At 44.4% G+C, this 22,729-nt stretch overlaps 1 protein-coding gene across 2 annotated transcripts in view; it reads right to left on the bottom strand.

Annotated features, from left to right (window-relative positions):
* Positions 1 to 21,707, bottom strand: part of LIMS1 (LIM zinc finger domain containing 1) — a 75,290-nt gene extending 53,583 nt beyond the window's left edge. The window contains exons 1-2 of one of the 2 annotated variants that reach the window (XM_054081702.1): positions 15,084 to 15,176; positions 14,772 to 14,949 (exon numbers count right to left, since the gene is read on the bottom strand). In XM_054081702.1, coding sequence (XP_053937677.1) covers positions 14,772 to 14,782 — 11 coding nt within the window. In that variant the 5' untranslated portion in view covers positions 14,783 to 14,949; positions 15,084 to 15,176. Of the gene's footprint in view, positions 1 to 14,771; positions 14,950 to 15,083; positions 15,177 to 21,577 lie in introns of those variants that run through there. The other variant, XM_054081697.1, reaches the window with a different exon arrangement.
* Between the last annotated feature and the right edge of the window lie 1,022 nt (positions 21,708 to 22,729).

A 22,729-nucleotide genomic window follows, 5' to 3' on the forward strand; every position in this document is an offset into this window, starting at 1 on the left:
TGAACCTAAGTTCCTAACTCCACATGGGGTGAAGTTGCAGGTTCACCAGAAGCTCATCTGGCTGCTGCTGGGAGCAGGATCCTGCTGCTGTGCCCTGGCAGAGGTCATCCTCCAAAGCACCTTGTCAGGCTCCTGCTTTTTCATTTTTGGGGAAGGCAGGGAAACACTGCTCCAAGAGTAAAGGAGTGGCAGGAGGAATCCGGGTCTGGAGGCACAGCAGGGTGGAGTGGTAGGGATGCTGCCTGAGTCACCTCACCCCCACATCTGCTGCTCCCTGCCAGCCCTGCAAATCTCAGCACCACACTTGCTCCCGCTCCGCCTCGATCGCCTCATTGCCCAGCTGTGCCCCTTCGCCTTTCTTTCCCTTAACTGGCCTCAATAAATAGAGCATCGGATACCAGGCATTTCACTTTAGGAGAAAACAGCTCTTTTGCCTGCACTGGGAAACCAACCAGGTCCCACTCAAATCAAATGGAAAAGATCACATGCATGCACTTCAATTAAAAGCAGGCTGCAAGCTGCTTCCCCTTCAGCCAGACCCAGTCATATATGTTTTCTTCTGGAGAAAGGGTAACATTCAGCTGAGTTACTTGGGAGAATAATTTCATTACACAGTGTCTAAAAGATGGGAGGAGGCTGTACTTTTGGAGGGATGAATTTAGCAGAGCCATAATCAGGGGGCAAATAAGGGGAAAAAAGAAAGAACTGATTTTCCACCTGCTAGAGTTGTGGTCTTCAAACTATTTTGGTAATGTATCCCTATCAGCAAAGACGTCTGAGCACACACCACAAACTCCCCTGGATATATGTTTTTTATTATATTTTTAAAATACATTTATTTATTTAATTATTTATAAATTATGTGTGTATACTACTGAAGTCCTACTATTTCCTTCCCACACCTCATTGCATCATGCTGTGCAAGCATCCCCCTTTGGAGACCGCTGTGCCAGATAACACGTTAACAATGGCTGCTTGATGCAAGAAGCAGGATGCATTTCGACAGCAAGCAGACAACTGCTGAAACCCAAGCGCTCAGTCTGATGCCAGCTGAAATGGTGAAGGGAATAGCAAATGAAGACTAGAACAGAGTAGCAGGAGGTCATAACTCTGCATGCACCCGATTCCTTTTTTTATTTCAGCTAGTCTTCTCCAAAATGTTCATCCAAGCCCTTCCATGCTCTGCTCTCCTTGAGAGAGACTAAAATAAGGATCACATCAAGACTTAACCTTCTGCAGATATATCTGCTCAGGGAGCCACCACAAGCACATAAATACATAACAAAAAACATAACCAAAAGAAAAACAGCACAAGGCTTCTTTAGACCAAGAGGGTGTGGTATTTTTCAGAATTTTTTTCCCTTAAAAGTAATTTTTAAAGCTTCTGTGGACACACACCCTTTGTGAAAGAATGTGGAAAAGGAGCATTCACAGCAATCCTAGAAGTGATCTAAATATGGGTTGCATATGAACTGTGTTATGCAGGCAAATTATCATGTACAGATAAAGAACTACCATTGTGGTGCACCCTTAACAAGCAGTTAAAAAAGGAGGTCTAAAGTCAATACTAATCTGCAGTGATTTTTTCCTGTGTCATTAGTGCTTCCTCTGACAGCGGACATTCCCATTTCTACTTCCATTTACTTCTAACTGCTATAAAAATAGCAAGTCATGAAGTTCAGTAGCACATCAATTACTCAGCATATAAATAAATATAAACTTAACATCAGGTGTGAGGTAAGGTACATGTTGCTTTTACTTGTGTGGAGAACAGGGCAAATGTAGGATATAGGCCATTTTCATAAATTGTATTAGAATTATATGCTTATTTTTTCCTTTAATTCATTTGCTTATGGTAAATTACATGTTTGTAGTAATGACAGGAACAGATGAGGAAAACATAAGCCCTAGAAGGAAATGTGCTTTAATCTAGGACTTCCATAAACACTCAAAATTTACAAAGAACTCATTTGAAAATAATCCTGCCATACAGCTCAAAAAAAACCCCTGATGTACTTCTTTCAGAGTAACCATCACCACCCTGATTTGAACATAAGATTTAGCAGAAGAAACTGAAATCCCCAGATGTTGTGCCTAACAAAAAGTAAACACTAATCTTGTGTACTGGGTATTCCAATAACAGAAAGAAGTTACTTCCAAAATTTACTTTTCTGCTTTCTAAGTAATACAGAGCTGCAAGGATGCCAAGTTATTTTGAACATAGCCCATAACGGAATTCATTCAAGTCAGCAAAAAAGTGCCAGCCCAAAGAATCTTTATTTTACTACCATTTGTGGATTGTGGCTATGTCAGTTACATACAATTATCAATCCTGATATATGAAAAGGTTACCAGATTAATTTTTGAAAAGTTACTTTGCTTCTACCTATTTTTTTGGTAGCTCTGATTGCTACTGAAAAGTGAGGCATCAGTCCAAAGTAAAGAGTAAGCCTCGGGGGAAAAAAAAGGTCTTTGAATAATACTCAAAAATTTTTCCACTAGTTCTTTTGACAGAAGGGAAAGGAGGAAGAAAGGCATTTCCATCTGAAACCACGCATGGAAAACCAGTTTCGGTTCCCTCAACTTAAGGGAAAAAAAATGCAGAGGAAGTTTTTACTAAAAAAAAGCACAAAACAACCAAGACAAAACCGCACTCGGCAGCTGGGAGCCTGGCCGTGGGAGTCTACCTTCCTGCAGCATCTCCTGTGTGCTCCGCTCCCTGTGTGCCCTGGGTACCACCCCATCGCAGCTCTGTTGTGCTGCTACCTCTGAGCAGGAGCAATGGGGAGAAAAGCACAGGCTTTTTGTCATCTTCTATTCCAACGTTACTGTGAACATAAAATCTGGGGAGAGACAGCCAGACTGCAGCCAATGAAACTTGCTACTTATTGCTGGCATCTGTGACAATCAGAGATTTGAGAGTAGTTTTTGACTACTTCGTTTATGCAAGAGCTTCGATATACTGGGCAGCTACAGAAATGCGAAAAGACACTTCCCATCCTAAACATTTAAAACAAAAACAAAGATAGGTGAAAAAGAACTCAGTAAAATACGTGATTTGGGACATGTAATCTCGATTTACTTGAAGTCTTATCTTTTGCGCTGAGTCCCCGGCTGCTCTTCTGAGTCACTTCAAGTTACTGAAACTTCTTGCAGTCACTGCAGAAGAAGAGGTTCAGTTGGGATTTGTGAGAGTCTGTGTCAGGAGCCTTCTGACCCCCCTGCAGGAGGAACTGCAGGCACATTTTCCATCAGGACCACCCTAGGAAGAGACACCCACAGGAAGCAGGGATTAAAGTGGCAATAAGCAGGGACAGCTCTGCAGTGAGAGAGGAATTCAGATGACCAAGGGTGGGAGCGCGGGGAAGGCAATTGCCAGCCACAGCCTGTAACGGGAAACAATGAATTTTCATCTTGGAAAGCTCACCAAGTCCCAATATGTTCCAGATTTATTAGTGGTTAGCAGTAATGCTTGAAAAGAAAGCACAAGAATTCCAGTAAATGGATTTAAGACAGCAATGCAGCCAGAGAAGATGATATACATTGGTATTATATGAAATACATTGTGTGAAATGCAAGCAAGACCAAGGGGAGTGCCTTCAAAGAAAAGGCTGGGAGAATATATCTGAACTTCTGCCCAAATCGATAAGAATGGCTTCAGATGCTCAGCGGTTCCAAAAATGGGACTTTAACCCAGTGCCTTTTCTTCCTGGAATCATTGCAGAAAAACAGCTTTTAAATTATCCTGATTTAAATTATCTTAAGCTATCCTGTACCTAAAAATTGACGTTAAAACTGATTTCCTTGAAGAACATGCTCAAAGTTCTTTTAAATTCTGGACTTCCCATATTCTGACTTTCAGCTTACAGATGCCAAAAGATATTAAAACAAAAATAAAAAAGAAATCAGCCTTCAGCTTTAACCATCAATGCCAGGAACCATGGAACAGCAATTAGATACTGGAAGCAAGAGGCAAAAGGGAAGAAAACAAAACTTGCCTTGTGGTCAGATCAGCCATAGGATCTCCTACTGAATTCATTTCAGCTACGGAGACCTTCACTAATACGTTATTTATACTTGAATAAAGTACAAGAGAAATGTATATTTTTAATAAAATCTTAAAAAAATGTATAAAGGCCAACCATGCCAGATAGCACACACCCACCCAAAGGGAGGGATGAATATGTCAGTGGAGACTGTGCTACACCCTCGTCACACTCCCAGTGGGGAGCCAGAGAATGCCACACTTCTGTGTTCCTCTACTTGAGGGAGGGAGGTTGTTTTATCCAACATTAGTATATGCTTAGACTGCTCAAAGGCACCTTTCCAAATACAGAATAATCAGTTCAATCAACCTACAACCGAGGGTATAAAAACAAAGGGTTTGTAAAACAGACACCACTAAGGAACAACAGAGACTGTTTTTTCCCCCTAAGGCAGGAGATGGATGCCAGTTCAAGAGCATCTCATTGCTGATGTTCTTATGAGCCAGACATTTGGCAAACCAAAGGCTTCCTTTGTTTGCTGCTTGTGTTCAGATGCTTTTAAGATCTCTTTTTCCCAAACAAACAACTACAACAAAAAAAATCTGTATACCATTCCTGGGCCTGCTCTCTGACCTCCAGGAAGCTGCATCTCCTTAAAATCACAGTTCAGAGACTCAGTTTATACACAGCTCATTTGACAGCTTCTCAGGCAGGATTAAACGTGCTGAAGCAGTGTGGTGCTGAGTTCCAGTCCACTACAAACTCTTTTTGGTCAACGAGGCTGGTGAGGAGTCTGGAGAACAAGTCCTGTGAGGAGCAGCTGAGGGAACTGGGATTGTTTAGGCTGGAGAAGAGAAGGCTGAGGGGTGACATTATTGCTCTCTACAACTACCTGAACAGAGGTTGTAGCAAGGTGGAAGCTGGTCTCTCCTCCCAAGTAATAAGTGACAGGATGAGACGAAACGGCCTCAAGTTGCACGAGGGGAGGTTTAGATTGGATATCTGGAAATATTTCTTTACTGAAAGAGTGGTCAAGCATTGGAACAGGCTGCCTAGGGAAGTGGTGGAGTCACCGTCCCTAGAGATCTTCAAAAAACATATAGATGTGGCACTTCAGGACACGGTTTAGTAGGCATGGTGGTATTAGGTTGATGTTTGGACTGGATGGTCTTAGAGGTCTTTTCTAACCTTAACGATTCTATGATTCTACAGTTCTACCCAGAGCAGGTGCCTGTGACCTGTGACAGGTGACCTGTCCTGGTATAAAACCTACTAATGTGAAGTTATCATCAGTCTTCCCCGAGCTGGCATAAATTCTCTGCTGTGTGCCCTATCTAATTAAACAGAGATATCATTATTGCCTGTGTCTACTACGTTTGTCCCACCAATCAGCATTATACACATGTGAAGCCCAGCCCTAAGCCCATTATTTAACTTATACATAATGTGTGCTCCTCAACAACACCAGCAATTTTTTTCTTTCAGAAACTGGGATAGGAATCAGAGTTCCTTATAGCATACACAAAAATACACCAATACTTTTAACTGGAATAAAATATATATAAAAATGCTAGTCTGTACTCTTTTGGAAACATTTTAAATGTCAAGGCCATGTACAACACACTCCAGAAATTTAAACATCTGGATTCCCACCTGAATGACTGATCAGAGAGCATCACTGTTATAACCCTCCCTCAGGAAATGATTCAGAGGACTTGTAACTTGTAATATGCATGAAGCTAGGCATTTTTTTTCCAAGTACTGGGCAAAACCCAAGCTTTTAAACATCTCAACCACTTTTTTTGTGGTCAGTCATCTTTCACTCTTTGGGAGTGCTTGGGGAGAGGCCAAGCAAGATCTGGCATTCCTCCAGGAGAGAAGCAGTGAGCTCCTGGATCTCCACACAGTCCTCTGACCAGTGATGCAGGTGAAAAAATGATCAGCATACGGACTCAAAGCTGGTCAAGTATCTTTTCAGAAGACCCTTTCCTGCTCTGTTCCTACAGCTAAACCTTGCTGCCATCACACCTGCGTGGCTGGGCTGCAAGAGCAGCCCCACATGAAGGATGGACCCACTGCTGCCCCTTTTGAGGCAGTAGGTCTGATTGAACAGAGACCACGACAGACTGAGGCACTTCACCACCCTGCTCCTGCTGAAAGCCTAATAGCCACAAAACAAGCCTGAGGGAAAGAGACCTTTCTAAACACCCTACCCCTTGCAGCAGAGATGTCTTCCTAATTTTGTTGGCTTTTAGCTATCCTTGTAATTAAAGTGCCCCCTCTCTCATTCCCTTGCCTTTGAGGATGCTACGACGGGAGTACTGCTGAAAGGAAGCCAAAGTAGTCCAAGCATCTATTTAATGTCATATTTAGTTTACACTGTTATGGCCAGCGTGGAAAATCTTTCGTTCCTTGCCTTTTAACTATCCCTTTCAGAAGCTGGCTTTTCCATGAGTATTTATAAAGGACATAATAGCAGGCAGCTCTGAGCATCCTGACCCAGTGCTCAGAATTCAGCAGAAATCACCATACTTGCATACATTAATTAGGAACAGAAATGCAATGCAACACACACACAGATTAGTAACTTCATGTCCAGAGTCAAATCTGGTTCGCAGGGGAGTGGAGAATAATACCAAATGAACAGAAACCCTGTTTTTGCCATTAAATCTCAGTGTACTGTTCCTAATGTCATTGAAAAGTACTGGTACAATGCCAAGTAACATAAGAAACATTGAGGAAGCAGTACAAATAAACCAGGCACTTTAGAAACCACAGTGACTTATATATTGTAAGTTTTATCTTCACCTCCCTTCCTTCTTTAGCCTCTTCTGCACTGAAATGCCTTGCCACTTGTGGGATGCACCATAAGTGATTGAAATCTCTTTGTCCAAGTTGATGTATAAATGCCACCTTCCCTATGTTTTATTCATGTACATCATTCACTAAGCCATACTACAAGGTGTAGCACCTCTCCCCTGCTCTCCCTTTCTTGGAGGGCTTTGTCAAAATTTAACTACTGCAAAACACTGCCAGCAGTCAAGCTCCTCAGACCAGACTCACACATGCCCAGGATATCACCTAGATCTCACCTACGTCAGAGACAGTGTCTCACATGCAGGTCACCAGCAGCCCCACAGCCCACAGTCCCATGGGCTCCATCCCCACCCCACTCCCAGCCACTTGCAGTAGCAACTCCACTTCAAACCCAGACCTTGGCTTCTTTACACAAACACAACACGTTTGCTGTAAAATCCACTCCACAAAGCTCATCCAACAATCCATGAAGGCTCACGTGAATAGGTACTTCCTTCTTGCTTATCCATCCATAACCGTTTCATTTGCACCGAAACAGAAAGAATGACACGCAGTTCATCACCAAAGTGGCTACGAGGGTAAAAATGTAAATTAAATGACACCAGTTCACACTACACTGAGTTAATACATAACTACTCAGTACTCCATTGCATGAGACTGAAACCTAAATGTCATTTGGGTGCTGACTTTCTGAGCAAGCAGACCTGTGCAGACTCGCTTTTTGTAGCCTGAGGGTCTGGACTTTGGTTTTCTTTCTCACATTTACATCTGCATGACTGTTTGCCAAACTATGCACACCCAATTATGGCAATGAAAGGGCGTTGCCAAGATATGTTGAAAAACACTGTAAATAAAACTATAGGATCACACAACTACAACAATCCCTTTTAATTAAATTCAGATCTTTTGTATAAAAAAAGAGCTGCCTTAGTTACTAGCTATAAGCAAGACACAACTTATACAGGCTATACTTTACTAGGCGTAAAATCCAACCTACGACACCTTCAGCTGAAGGTATTTATCTGTGGGGACAAGGATGTGACACTGCACAGGCATACTATAGCCATTTATCTAACAAGAAGCTGTTCTTCTTTAAATGAAAGAAACAAAAGATAAGGAAAATATCCTCTCCAACTGTAACTGTTATGAAACTGACCTTACTATACCATCTGGGCAAAACTAACTCAAAACAGCGATAGTTTTGTCTCTGTATCTGAGATGCAGAAGCAAGGTTTCAAAACCAACAGAGTTCTTTTCCAAGTATTACCATGTATTTTGTCTTATTTGGCCACTGATGTCCCACTTATGGACCCCTGCGTCTAAACCATGCCCCATTAAACAGAACAACAGAATTTCACTTGACTTCAAGGAGGACTGCGAAGGACTTGCTGTAATCCATCAGAATTGAATCAATTAATCACGCTAACCTCCAGCATTTGCACATGTTTTCAGAAACCTTAAACAAGTGATCAAACACACGGCTTGAGATACTTCTGTGTTCCTAATGACATGCAGAAGATAATCAAATATTACTTTAAACTGGTGCAGAATTTGCTTATTTATATGCATGCAGTCTTGAGGACTTGTCACAAAGCTCCGCGAATCTGTTCTTATTGAAGCTAATGATACATGCCCCTGCAGATCTGAAAAGAGCTCTATTCTGAGTGAGGGGAAATCACCTCTATTTCTCACGGGTAATCATTTCAACCATTATTATAGAAGCTGGCAAAAAGATAAATTAGGATAACCATTTTTTAATCACAATTGCTTCCCCCCCCCCTTTCCAGAAGTTTACTTTCTCCATTACAAATTCAGTTCCTCTCTAGGCTAGAAAACTCTCATCTGACTGAAAAGCTATTAACATGACAACAGCAACCGCACATGGGATGTGACAGTAAAACCCCAGGGCTTGTTCACAGATGGTTTTGTACCAGAACAAACTGACATCCGTTCCCATCAAGTATGCCTCAGATCTTCCAGATATAGGAGTCAGGGAAGATAAAATTGACATTTTTAGAGTTTAAAATTAAAAAAAAAAGAAATAACAAGGGCGGGGGTGGGGAAATATTCTTAAAACCTGTTCCTCAGGTAGTTCCATATCACTGTCAAGCAGCAAAAATTAAGTAACCCTCTCATTTTAAAATACCTCTGCAAAAGCTACTCTATTTAAAAAAAATGCTAAAGGCAGTTTGTGGTACATCTTATTTCCCTCTTAATGTGGAAATGCAGAAAGCCCCCTTTTGAATCAAACTCCTCCAGTTCTGAGAGGTGGACACATTTCTTCTCCTGTAGAATACACTTCTGTACTCTTAGAAAAAAACGTGGAGCAATTTAAACTTCATCCTCCCTGGGCTGCTGGCCTCACGTCCCAAAAGATGCAGCCAGAGGTATGATGCAAACGTTGCCTCCGCAGAGAGAGATCAAGAGAAGCAAGCAGTAGCACGTTGGCCAGCTAGAAATGACCTCAGTTTGACTCTTTGTAAGTAATGAATAAGCAAACAATTCCTGACTTCAGCTGCAGTTTCCCCTCTTCTCCCTCCTGTACATAAGTTCGGAGTGCAATCAGTTCATAGTGTGGCCTTGTGCCTATATGCTGAAGACAAAGAGAAAGACACTGTTGTGGCTTGGGTTGATGAAGCACTGAAGACATCCTTTGCAAAAGCACACATTTCTTAGCACAGAAAATGCATGCTTACAGAAGCAAAGAAACAGGATACACCTGAGCTGTTAGAAAATCAAACTTCCTAGCATGTCACAATAAGGTAATAAAAAAATATAGGGTACATAAGGAAGAAAAATTCTTTTGGTACTGAGAAAAGACAGAAGAGGTGGCATCACAACTTCGTGAGGTTGCCAGCAGGGTTCCCACACACATGCTACCATGCAGGCTGCCAACTGCTGCCTTGTGTTTGGACATCCCCGGTTGCTGTCACTGTTTCTTTGAACTCTTTTGTTACTTATACAGAGCAAAATTTGCAGTTCAGTGCATGAAGCCCATCAGGACAGGCCTGGTGGGAAGGTCTGTAACTTTTATCACTCACCAAGCAGCTGTTTCACATGCCTTCCCCAGCTGCTCCATGCCACACCACTGGCTTCTCCTTGGGTATAGGCAGCATTACCTTGCCAAGTGGCAACTGCAATTTCCCAGCAACCAAGGAGAAAAATGCCAGCAATGACAATTTGCAAAGGCAACAGGCAGAACTGCAGCACCCCTTGCCACAGTGCTTTGGATGCCATACCGTCACCCACTGAGGTTTTAAAATGTTAGCAGTTCTTGTTGATGCATTTCTTGCTTCAGAAGAAACACTTCAGCAGGGTCATCCTGTGTTTGTTTATACACCTGCCCAGGCAATTGCTAGTAATATTTTGGAGACAACATCCTATTGCAACACCTGCTTGTACACAATGAACAAAGTTATGGAATAATTGATGGCAGAATCACTTTAAGAAAAAGAAAACATTCTACATTTTCTCCTGCCACTCTTTTACACGTTTGTTTGGTTTAAACGCTTCACATTCTCTGACACAGCCATCTCGACCATCTGAACAGGCTGCCCAGGGAGGTAGTTAAGCCACTACGCTTGGAGGTATTGAAAAGACATGTAGTTATCATGCTTAAGTACATGGTTTAGTGGTGGGCACAGCAATGTTTACAGTTGGACTCAATGTTAAAAATTATGTCTCTTCCAACCTAAATAAGTCTATGACTCTATCTCTAAGAAAGCTTATAAATAGAAGAAAGAAGCACAGATGCAGTTTAACCCTTGCATGAGCCACACATGAGGGTGACCTCAGGCATTGTTCCTGCGGATGTATGCTATGCCAGCTCCATGCACCTGAGCTCCTGGCTCCAAGGAAATGAAAGTTTAAACTTGTAACTTGACACGAGTGAACTGAGGAATTTAACTCAAGTGCTCTGTGTGATCAGGACTACATTGCCTTCAGACTAAACAAATTAATATAATTATTTTTACATAGATACATTTCACTGTTTATGAATTTCCGAAAAACAAGTACATCCTTTCTGTAAATCTTGAATGTTCACTTTAAGATAAATATATTTGAGACAAATATTATAACCTCGTCTCTCCTGACTTCTGCTAATATCATAAGGAAAAAAGCAAATTAAACCAAGTTTTCAGTAAAGACAATTCTGTTAACATCCTTGCAACATTTCCAGTCAAGCATTAATGAACCATTCAACACTATAATCTGAAATATTTGATACTAGTGGCACAAACGCTTTTTTTTCTAGCTTATTGAACTTTAGATGAACATGAACTTTAGATGAACATGAACTTTAGCTTTTCGTAGAATGCAGAACAATGTATTACTACTGTGACGAACTAAGATTCTCCTTCTAACTGTTTCAGGCAAAGCCTGCCTCCCTTACATCCCCAAGATCAGCTACAAGAACATTATTATTTAATCAACATAGAGTAGATAACTTAGTTTTTTCAAGTTCGAAAGAAAGTCTTTTGTTCTGGAACTAAAGCCCTGCTCATTCTGCATGCACTTTCATGAAAAGGGATTAATGATGTGTCAGAAAATCTGGACTCAGCAGTTTTTCATTATGTTCTCCCCCACTGTGGCAGGAAGAACTGGTAAATATCTGTAATGCAAAACAAATGAAGAACATTAGCCATCACAGGAGAGAAAAATCCTCTGCTTAACATTAGTACCATCAACATCCTTCATGACCACAAGGGTGGGATGCCAGCAGACAGCTTTCAGTGAAGTGGTTCCTTCTCCAGCAGGATAGACCCCTTCTTCCCCCAGAAGGCCTCCCAGTGCTATGCTGCCACCACTCAACTCATCCAAGTGCTGTCTGCATGGCCGTGGCGGTTCTCCCGGGCACACAGAGACTTACAACTCAGCATTTTCCTCATCACTTCCCTTCATGGACTCCACTAGTTATTTTTGTACATGCATGGAAGTAACACTGCTGCACATTTTAAACAGTATGTTTATGGACTTAATAGAAAATCTATTATCCCAATCAAACCACTACACAGCTACTCAGCCACACATTACCGAAATCCAACAGGTAAAAATGACTACACCGATGTTACCTCAAATGACACAGAATGCTCATTTCGTAATTCTGCCTACCTTGGGAATCTGTTGATGCTGAAACTGCCCTGGAAAGACATCGATATCATGCAACACCATTAAATTCTTTCAATCTCTCTCTTAAACACGGGTTCACAAAGCTATTTATAAATGAATAAATCGCCTAAGGTGAGCAGAAAGCTTTCTCATGAAACTTGAGCGATAATGCAACATTACTGTTCCTGGATCCTCTGTCATTTCATCATGTTCTAGCAATTTTCCCAAAGGTAACATCAAGGATCCTCTTAACTGTACTGTTTACCCATCATTGCATGGTAATAATAAAAATATTAATTTTCACATTTGGAACTCAGATTCAATTCAACACAAGAAATCCAAATAATTTCCCCCTTGCACTTTATCACCTAAGCAACTGCAAACACAAAGAGCTTCACTCACATTGAAATAAAGCAGCACTATGAAACGTGACACTAAAACAGCACTGAATTTTCTCTATACTTTTCAAAACGAAGCCCTGGTCCAGCAGTAAATTTAATGCACGCTGAGGAAGGGATGGGTCTGAAGAGCAGCATCTGCTCTTCTGGTTTGCCTCAGATGTGAACCAATACTGAGGAGCAAGCATCTCGTTGTCCCTTGAGAACAGAGCTGGGATGCTGGGATATGTATTGACCCAGCCAGAGCCAGAGGCATGGGATGTCCCGCACCACTTGGAGCCTCTCCAGGTCCCACTGGAAAAGTCAGGGCAATCATTCCCATCCTGCATGCAACCAAGCATGGTGTTGGGCTGACGGTCGGACTTGATGATCTTAGAGGTCTTTTCCAACCTTAAGTACTCTATGATTAAGGAAAACAAAGCCTTCAGTCTTAGACACAGATTGGAAACTCTGACCTTTGGGCTTACACTGTACATAGCCACTAGCAATATTTTATCCCTTCTCCTTTGCTTTATCTAACCGCAAATCTATGGCACAACTCATCATCTTCCCTCACCCCAGTCACTCTCCAAAGCTAAACTCAACCTGGTAACTGGATGACCTTGTGCCACCACCAGAAGACATCCAGCTCCCAACGTGGCATCAAGCAGAGTTAAGTGACGCCATTTCACAAGGGATGTCATGGGAGTGGGATGCCTGGGGAGAAGCGGAGCCTTTGCTCTTTGGAAAAAAAGAGAAATTGTAACTGTTGGAGATTTCAACAGAAGGGGATTCACCCCAGGGCTGTGAGCCCATCAGTTTCCCCCAGAGACTGTCCTAGCTTTACAGGTTTATTTTTATTTTATTTTTTTAAATGTGAAGCTGAAACTGTTCTTCAGTGTTCAAATGAACAGGAAATCAGCCAAAAGAATAAGCCCCACCAGGCTTTAGATTATTTCAAACAATTAACAATAAGCTGCTATTCTTTGATATAATTTTAGAAATCACACTTCTTTGATGGCAAACGAGCACCACTGAAGGGGCAAACGGAGGTAGATTTTTTTCTGGGAGCTAAGTACTTTTCTAAATAACACCTACCCTGAGGACCATATTTATACAACTATTTCAACAAGCAAGACTTTTGAAAGTCCACTATAATCCACTGACGAGAAAAGATCAAAGAAACTAGCAGGAAGGCCAGGATGCAATCAAAATATTTGATCAGTGAGAGGTTTCTTATCTGAGCCATAAACTCGAGGGCATTTCTGTGGGAGCTGCGGGAGCAGAAGCTGCTGTGAACACCTGGAGGTGGATGGAGCCCCTTTGGGGGTACTTTCCCCTTATGCCCTGCTGCCATCCCACCCTTCATAGGAAAGTGCCGGAGCCCAGTGTCCCTAGTCTCTCCCAACATTTTTGGCACAGCTATTTTAAACAACAAAGGGTGGAAATTTAATTCCTTCTCCTAAATCCCACCACCTCCCCCAGCAAAGTTAAATATTTGGCCTTCAGTTAAACTAAATGGATTTTTTTTTTTCCCTTTTAAAATGGAGTCTCACGATCCCTGTGTGACCCTGTTGGGAGGACAGATGGAGGCAGCAAGACCCCGCTGTTCATCCAGAGTGCTGCCAGAGCCTAGTGTGTCAGATCGCTAAACAGCAGAGATGGGCATAATGAGCTTTTAATTACTTCCTTTTCCTTTTTTTTTTTTTTTTAATAGAGAACAAGAGAAGAGCTACTGAGATTTTCCAGTTTTCTGCTCACTCTTTTTTTGCACAAAATAGATATTTGGCAAACACTAAAGAGCGATGTATTTGGATGCAACTTACATTAAACAACCTCTTTGATAGTTTAATTTTGGGGGAAAAAAACCCAAAACCAACCAAATTCTCACTTTCTATAAAGGCTTTACTTTTATTTGCTTGTATATTGCCTAGGTTATCAGCACATTTCCCTCAGCTTTTCTGACAGCAACATATATGTCCTTGTAATCAGAGAAGTATGGGAAACTTTGGGAACATCCAACTGCGTACAAACATTTAAAACTTAGATGCCCTAATATAAAACAAGTATCTCTCTGAAACAAACATCCCCAGATGTTTTAACATATTTGTTATATATAGAAATATATACACACACACATAAGATGTGACTCAGGCATGGAAAGCCAAAAGAATGTTCTCATTTCCTGAGGCTGACTAACAAAAAAGAAAAAATGTGAATGAAGGAACAAAGATTACGGAAGTCAGCTTTTTCTTAACAGCATCAGCTTTAAAATGATCTGCTTCGAGTCCTTTCTCATACAGTCAGAACATTGTCTCTCTCTTGCAACTGTATTTACTTACAAAAGGCAACTCCCTGTCTCCTGGTATGTTTAAAAGTACTACAGAAACGTTGCACTCAAGAGGTTCCTGCCCTTCTCCTTCCAGTCCCGGTGAAGTTCACTGGCAGTTCCCATCAAACCCCCTTTCCCACAGCAGCTTGCCTGGTCTCCATGGTTCAGCACTTGAGTAAAACAAGCAAGCACGTGTGCTGTGGCTGTCCCACAGTTGTGTCTCTATATGGTGGGACTCCGCTGGTTGGACCTCACGGGCACACCTCTTGCTCCACCTTTTTTCTTGACAGCACAAGTGGGTATAAACAGCATCCAGTTCCTCTCAGACCTGAAAGCAATGGATGAAGGAAGCCTCTGAGCACCTTCAGAGCATAAAGTCATGGCATGCCTACAAATGTTAGGCAGTTTTAAACAGGCATCGATGAGTTACCAATCTCCATGCCCTTTCCAACCATAACCTACATGTCACGGGGATGGCGCATAGGGTCCCCTTCCTCCAATTATTCCTCTGATGGTAAATTTCTGCAACTTATTCTGTGACAACCACGCCAAAATCACTGCTGGAGTGGCTTCCCTTCAGGCAGGGCTGTAAGAAGAAACAACAAACTGCAGAAAGAACATGCTCAAGTGCGCTTCCAGCACCAGCAAGCAAAATTATGTGGCTGATCCTCCCTGAACAACTTGAGGGCAGGTGATCCCTATTGCCTTGCAATGGAGCATGGTTGTGCCCCTTCCTAACACTGCACCTCGGACAGCTGCAGGCATTCCCCAGCCCCAATCCAGACCATCGACAAACACTGCTCCCTCCTTTAGATCCAAACACCTCCCCACAGGATTCCCCTTTTCACACTGCTCTCCAAAGCCACAGCTACACAACCCAGGCACAAATCTGTGTTTACGTCAAAATGGGTATTTCCACCTTTGTCATATCCCTTCCCTTCCGCCTCCTGACTTCACCACCACTCACAGGACCAAGGAACTGATCCAGATTGAGAAAAACTCAGTTTCAAACCTACATAACTACCAATCTCTCTTGACACAAGTTTTCAGTTGGCTCAGGTCCCCAGTGCTCGCACAAGAGATGTGGGATGGGAGTGCGTGGGTCACCCTAGTCAGAGAACAACCACACACTTAACTAAAATACCTTTGTGACTGCCGCCTGCAGGAACAGCAGCTGCCCTGGCACTGCCCAGAGACGGCCTGCCTTGCTTCTTGACACTGGCCAGAGCCGGGTCTGGGAGATCATCACTGCTGGGTGAATCTCAGCCCACTTACCAGCAGACCCTGGCAAAAATAACTTACTTAATCCAGTACAAATGTTGGTCTCTCTGCCACAAAACACAAGTTTGTCCTGCTACTAATGCAGTTCAGAAGTGCAGGATGTTCATCTGCAAAGCTACACACTGAAACATGCATCTATTTGTAAGCATTTCCTCACAACGGATGATTTACCAAAACCGGAGGGTTTTGCAAGCAGAGGCTGCTGTGCCGATTCAGTCCTGAATGTGCGGAGGCCACTTTCCCCTGACAGTGCTGGCTGGCAGCCTGTGCCACCCTGCCTGCCAAGCTGTATTTTTCACTCCCAAATCAGTGGTGGAACGTGCCAGAAAACACTGAGGGAGGACTCAGGGATGCTGCAGCTCTGGGAGGCAACAGGCTGACAGCCAGTCCCTTGCCCTCAGCCACTCAGCCCCCGTGGTGATGACCAAGCCCACTCAAAGAGTCCTTGCAAAGCATGGAGGCACCCTCTTCCCCTCCCTGGTGGATTTGAAACTATTTCTCTGTGCGATTTTCTCTCCCCACATCAATCCCACAGCTGCTGCACGTCAGTGTGGGGTCTGGACAGGAGCCACTCTACCATGTTGTTGCCTTCCAAATATTTGCTGGCGTTAACTGCATTGCTTTGCTGTGGTCTTTCCCAGTGCCCCAAACTACACTAAAACAATATATTAATACAGAAAACTCTTATATTTCTGAGCACGGCAGCTTCCCCGTGCTGCTCAGGCCACCCAAGAAACACTCATAAAATCATAACATCGCCTTAATTCCTCAGATTATCCACACTGGCTCCCTATCCATGATATGAGCAGCCAGTTTTTAACTCTACCGTTCCCACTAGTCCAGGTTTTAGTCAACCTAAAGCCCATCGATCACTGTGTTCTCAAACTATTTAATGCAAGCAGTAATTGAAACAACCCTAAATGCACCAGGCTGACTTAGCAGTCACCTCCTTATCAAATTCTGTAGAAGTAGCTAGTGGATTTTTTCATCAGTTAAAAAGTGATGAAAAGAATATGATCAGAGCTGGAATCAAGAACTTTTTATTTTAAATATAAGGAAAAGCAATTAATATGAAAAATACAGAGCATAAAATCTCACCATAGGTGCTGGCCTTGTTATAACACTATTTTTCACACATGCTAGGATACTCCAGACCATGCCATTTTCACACAGGAACATGGTTTCATACTGCAGACAAGAGGTCCACTTGGCCTGTAAATAATTTGTCACTGGGCACATGATCTGCTTCTGCACCCTGGACCTCACCAATGTCTTCAGGTGCTGAGACAAATTCATCAAGCTGTTTCACATGAAGAGTCATCGAGGTGCACAAAACCAGCCAAGGAAATTACAGTATCTTTTTTTTTTCTTCTGCTTAAAAAATCATAAGTAAGCATTTTAATAAAGATTTACACACTTCAGGAAGGGAAATGCTGCCATAATTGTGAAGGAGTGTTCTAATACGAAGAAAAGTATTAACCCCAGGGCACAGCCTGTTTTCTCTATTTTTAGTATTTTTTTTTTTGCTATGTTTTCTCTAATTGTCAAGTTGGATTCGGACCTTCCCATCCTTTTCTCACCTTTTCTGCCTCAACACCAGCCTTCCTGCACAAGCTGCAAGGGTGACGTGAACTGTAACACATCACTGAAACAACAAGCGCAGCAGACCACACATAAGCGGCTGATTGATTCATGCTATAGACAAGCTTATACAGCTTTGGCTATCAAACTGTGACTGTCAGTTTGATTTTCCTTGTCATCAGCAGCTGCCATCATGGAAAGACCTGACGTAAGTGACTTCATGACCACTCAAGCTGCTTTTAGCAGAGCTAATAATTAAAGAGTCCCTATATTGAAAAGTAACAAGAGACTGCATTATGTCACAGAGTGAAAAAACATTAAGCTGGGCTTTGGAGAAAAAGAAAACACAGATGAATCAGGATGTATAACCTAACACACTTAGCATGAAGCCACAATTGCAGGAACTGAAAAGCCTGCCTTAAGTGCTTCAATAATAAATATTTTACTGTGTCTTGGAGAAGAATTTGTTAAGGATGCACATTGTCCCTTGTATACTGCAGGCCACTAATAGATCCCCTGCAGTAACTGTAGGGAGCCAGTTCTAAGAAAGAGACCTATGGTTTACAATGGAGATTTAACTGCAGCACTACATCTACCTTCTTCTTTAAGGAGTTCCCTATCAAAGACAGAAACACTGAGTGCCTGGTTTTGAGCTTCACAGTCTACAGTGGATCAAGATCCAATGCGTCTACGCTAGTTTTTCAAATGTAGTTATGCTTTGTATAAAGAGAAGCTTGTTTTGTGCAGTATTTTACTGCATACTGGCCTGTATTTATTGCTACAAAGAAAAACTTAAGTTTCCTCTAGGAAACTACAAAAGCTTAAGATAATAATGTTTCTGAACTGCAAGCTGATATTTTTCTCTGAAAATCTGCTGCATAAAAGGCTTATTCCAATGACAACACACCAATATGAGTTCAGCACAAACAGCTGGAAAGGCTGCCCACAAAACCCAGTCTGAGATCCCCTTTGCCCACCCTAAAAAACCCTCCAACCCATGCACTCTCAACCCAAAAGCTGAAACCCAAACTGCTATCCAGCACCATCCAAGCCACAGGGCAAACTGTACATCCCTCCCTGCCCAACCCCCTCTCCTCCAGGACAGAGTCTAATCTCCCAGCCCTATGCTGACCACGATGGCCAGGTAACCGGTGTTCAGGTTACAGAGACAGCCTGCAAGCTTCTTTCACTGCAAAACAAAAGCCGCAGCAGCAACTGGAGTTCAAAAAGCCTCCATAAAGTAGACACGAAAAAAAAAAGCTAAAGAGAGTAATATTTCAGAGGACAATAATGAACCCTGTGTGTATACCTGCTGACCAGATGTTTGCTCCTCTTCCATGTGCCAAATCTGGAGAGAGACCTCAAGTCATTCTTCTCTTTTTTGTGTGTTCTTCCCCCAAACCTAAATTATTTTAACTCCCTAAATCAGAGCAAAAAGCCAAGATTCAAAATCCCTTGGGGGTTTCAGCCTGAGGAAGCTTTTGAGATCATCTTACAATTTGTTACAGTGGGTTTGAATGAAACATTTGCATTTTTAGTGTTTTTTTCCCCCAAAGAATCAAAACAAGAAAATGCACCAATTTTTAATTTCCTCCCCTTGCATTTTATTAAATTGAAATGTATCTCACACAAACACTGCCCTTTCTATTTACTTTGACTTCAACAGACTGTAATCATCTAACAAAAATCCCCCTGAGCATAAGTCCTGCAACTGGCTTTTCCGAAGGAGCTGACCCTGCAGCCTCTCTCTGCTGTGCTGCCCTGCCAGGTGAGCCCCACTCGACAGCTCCCTCCGCTCCCTCTACAATCAACTGCACAGCACCTTCACCTCCTCAACCACAGCACAACCTCATGTCCTCGATACCATGACTCACTGGTAAAAATGGGGAGAAGAGAGGCACAGAGGAGACGGGCCAGTTTAGGCAAGGGGCCCCACATCCAGTCCTTGCTGGAGAAGCATTTCGTATCCAGAGCCTGACTGCAACAGCAGGAAGCCAGTTGACTCTCAGCTGCGTAAGGATTTTTTCTGCCAGGAGGCGGCAGGGCTTGTCCCCGCTGCCAGGAAAGGATGCTTGAGCTGCCAGCTGTACCCTGGGATGAATGCTCTGCCGTCGCTGCTCCTCTGGTCATGTCAGCCACCCTCTTGCCCCCTGTGAGATGCACTGTCCGTGTTTTGCATTGAAGACTTCCCCTCAGACAGCTTTGAGTGAGGTGGGCTCCCACCAGAGCACTCTGCCTACTTGATCTCAGCAAGTTTCTGCAAGCGTAGACTCTAGCCTGACTATGTCCCAGAGTTTCTCACTGTGCTACGGGTGTAGCCTAGTTCATATCCTGGGAAGCGTGTACCAGCAGGGCAGCTGGCCCACTCCCTGACAATTTCAGCAGAACAGATGCCAAATATGCAATTGCTCTATTTACCCGGAGATACAGGCTACACACCAGAGCTGAAGCACCTGTGCAGGGCTGAGCAATGTGGAGAACCTCACAGTCACAAGAGACTGACACTTGGAACACGTATACCAACAACTCGGCCAACTCAGGAATGCAGAAAGGAGCCTGGCCTGGAAGAATCCATAATCCCCTAAGAAACCAAGGGGCTTTTGGAACAACTAAAGAAAACCCAGTTCCCTTAATAGACATCTGAATCACATTACCATCTTTTTCATAGTCCATGGTTGCACACCACCTAGAGCTAAAGCTGGTCAAGGCTGGTGAGATCCTGCTGCCTCCCTGCAACTTGCCTGAGGTGCACTGAGGCACTGACCCTGGGAGTGGAGCTGGCTTAGCGTGCTGCCCAACCTGCTGCACGCCGGCACAGGGTGCCACAATGGTAGCCCTACTCAGCTTGACTTTGCTACTGCCACCACTCTTCTCCAAAGGCGTGGGGCAGAGCTGGAACACTGTGCAGTAGAAATCCGGCGGCAGGAAAGATCAGGCAGTCCTTAGCCAGGCTAAAGTCTGTGCACCAGCAGCTGTCCTCAATCTGCAGTCCAAGCCAACTACAAAATGACCCTTTTCCCTTCCCTCAAACCCAGGTTTCAACATTATTAGCACTTGTGAAGTGCTTTAATTTAGGACATTTCTTCCCAAGAAACAACTACAATGGGTACAGCTTTGAAACACTGGGAGATGAGTTCTGGAATCCTCAAAATAAGAAGGATATGGAGCTGTTGGAACAGGTCCAGAGGAGGGCTACAAAGATGATCAAGGGGCTGGAGCACCTTCCCTTTGAGGACAGACTGAGAGAGTTGGGCTTGTTCAGCCTGGAGAAGAGAAGGCTCTGAGGAGATCTTATAGTGACCTTCCAGCACCTGAAGGCGCTACAAGAAAGATGGTGAGGGACTCTTTACAAAGTGACAGGATGAGGGGCGATGGGTATAAACTGGAGAGGGGCAGATTTAGACCAGACATAAGGAAGAATTTCTTGGCGATGACAACGGTGAGGCACTGGCACAGGTTGCTCAGGGAAGCTGTGGGATGCCCCATCCCTGGAGGTGTTCAAGGCCAGGCTGGATGGGGCCTTGGGCAGCCTGATCTGGTGGGAGATGTCCCTGCCCATGGCAGAGGAGTTGGAACTGGATGGTCTTTAAGGTCCTTCTAACCCAAACTATTCTATGAGTCGAGCAGCTTTTGCTTTCCACAACCTTTCCCAAAGACAGGACGACTCAGTAACTGCGAGATACGCATGAAACTACACAAACACGAACTCCCCCACGTACACACCGAGGTTGTTCACCACGGCGCTTCTAAGGCGATCGCCGCCCTCGGCAAAGGACGCAAAGTTGATCACACGGAGCGCGGTTCCCAGTGCGCCAGAGCGGGGCTCCGCGTGTTATCCCGCTCTGCTGCTCCCGCGGGATCCCGGAGGGATGGCAGCAGGGAGAAGGCACCCCCGCCGCTGCCGCGGGGAACGGGAAAAGCTCCCCGGGGAAGCGGGACGATGAAGCGGCAGCCCTACCCGGCTGCGAGCCCGCAGCTCCGCGGCTCAGCCTTCCCAAAGCCCCGTGCCGGGCGCTCGGCCCTCGCCGCAGCCCCGGGCGCCTCGCGGGAGGGCGGCGAGAAGCCGAGCAGCCGAGCCCCAGCGCCTCTCCTACCTGTTACAGGTCATCCCCGCCGCCGCCACCCCCAGCATCGCGCCGCTCCCGCCGACCGCCCGCCGGGAGGAGCCGCGCCGGTAATGGCGCTGAGGCCGCCGCGCCGCCAACGCCGCCCGGCGCCGCTGGGGGGCGCGCTGCGACCGCGCCGCCGGCACCGCCCCGCGCAGCGACCCGCGCAGCCCACCCACCCCCAGCCTCCCCTTCCCACCCGCCTATCCCAACCCTCCCCGCTCCCACCTCCCCGCGCATCCCAACCCTCCCCGCTCCCCACCTCCCCGCGCATCCCGCGCAGCGCCCCGCATCCCAGCCAAGCGCTGGGGACCCGGGTCCCGGTGCCGCTCCGGAGGAGTCGTGGATACGCTGAGGAGGGACTGTTTACAAAGTGATAAGACGAGGGGCAGTGGGTATAGACTGGAGAGGGAGATTTAGAGTAGACATAAGGAAGAATTTCTTCACCGTGAGAGCGGTGAGGCACTGGCACAGGTTGCCCAGAGAAGCTGTGGATGCCCCATCCCTGGAGGTGTTCCGGGCCAGCCTGGATGGGTCCTTGAACATCCTGATCCAGTGGGAGGTCTCCCTGCCCACGGCAGGGGGTTGGAACTGAATGATCTTTAAGGTCCCTTCCAACCCATTCTACGATCCCAGTTACTCCCCAACGGGAAGTTAAATCAGTGCAAGCCCATGGAATTGGGTTATTTGCACCCCTCATATAAATGCACGCAGTGATGGCAGACAGAGAACCAGGCAGAGTTACACGAAGTAGATGCTGTTTCTTTCCACAACAGAAAAGTGCTGTTAGTTCCAAATATTTTTACTATTTCTTACACATACTTGCACAATACAGCTTTATTTCTAGCAAGAGAGCTATCGCCTCACCTTATGGCACCAAATGCTTTTAGGTGAGTGCTTATTAGAACAAGATACCACTTTTAATCAATGTATTTTAAAATATTTAACAGCACTAATAAGGAATTGCATGGGAACAGGCCGGCACCTTGCTCCGGCTCAGTTACCTTGTTTAGAAAGCAAATACAAATCAATAGCCTTCAACAGCAGAGCTGCCAAACCTGCGGACAGGGGCCCTGCTTTACTTGGAGAGAAGCAATCTCATTCCAAACCAGACAAGTTTCAGAGACTTAAGGATGAATG

This window comes from Cuculus canorus, chromosome 1, assembly GCF_017976375.1.
Source record: "Cuculus canorus isolate bCucCan1 chromosome 1, bCucCan1.pri, whole genome shotgun sequence".
NCBI lineage: Eukaryota > Metazoa > Chordata > Aves > Cuculiformes > Cuculidae > Cuculus > Cuculus canorus.